Consider the following 378-nt stretch of genomic DNA (forward strand, 5'->3'; position numbering starts at 1 on the left):
AGGGTGGGCAGGGCCGGCTCAAGGCACTGGCAGCCCCATCCTGGCCGTGCCCGGGCCCCAGTGTGCCGCCTGGGCGTGGCCCCGGGTCCCCTCTTCCCAGGCAGGGCTGGGTGAGGAGACCCAACCCGGGCCTGCTGCCCCCTCCACCTCTGCCAGGCTCACGGCCACACAGCGAGGGAGGGTCATGGCGGCCCTGAGTGGGGCAGAGTCACGCCCACAAGCATGTGGGAAGCAGGACAGAGGGGTGAGGGGCCTCAGCACCAGGTGGGGGACGGGCGGTGATGCGCTGCCCCGCCCCCCTTTCCAGGACGCGCTGCTGGAGTGTGTGCGGAGGAAGGTGCCCCTGCTGCTGTCGCGGGGGATGGTGCGCCTGGTGGT

At 72.5% G+C, this 378-nt stretch overlaps 1 protein-coding gene across 1 annotated transcript in view; it reads left to right on the top strand.

The window, feature by feature from the left end:
- Positions 1-378, top strand: part of XRCC3 (X-ray repair complementing defective repair in Chinese hamster cells 3) — a 7,461-nt gene that overhangs the window by 5,655 nt on the left and 1,428 nt on the right. The window contains exon 7 of the mRNA XM_006765889.2: positions 308-376. Coding sequence (XP_006765952.1) covers positions 308-376 — 69 coding nt within the window. The remainder of the gene's footprint in view (positions 1-307; positions 377-378) is intronic.

This window comes from Myotis davidii, unplaced genomic scaffold (genome assembly GCF_000327345.1).
Source record: "Myotis davidii unplaced genomic scaffold, ASM32734v1 scaffold480, whole genome shotgun sequence".
Classification (NCBI taxonomy): domain Eukaryota; kingdom Metazoa; phylum Chordata; class Mammalia; order Chiroptera; family Vespertilionidae; genus Myotis; species Myotis davidii.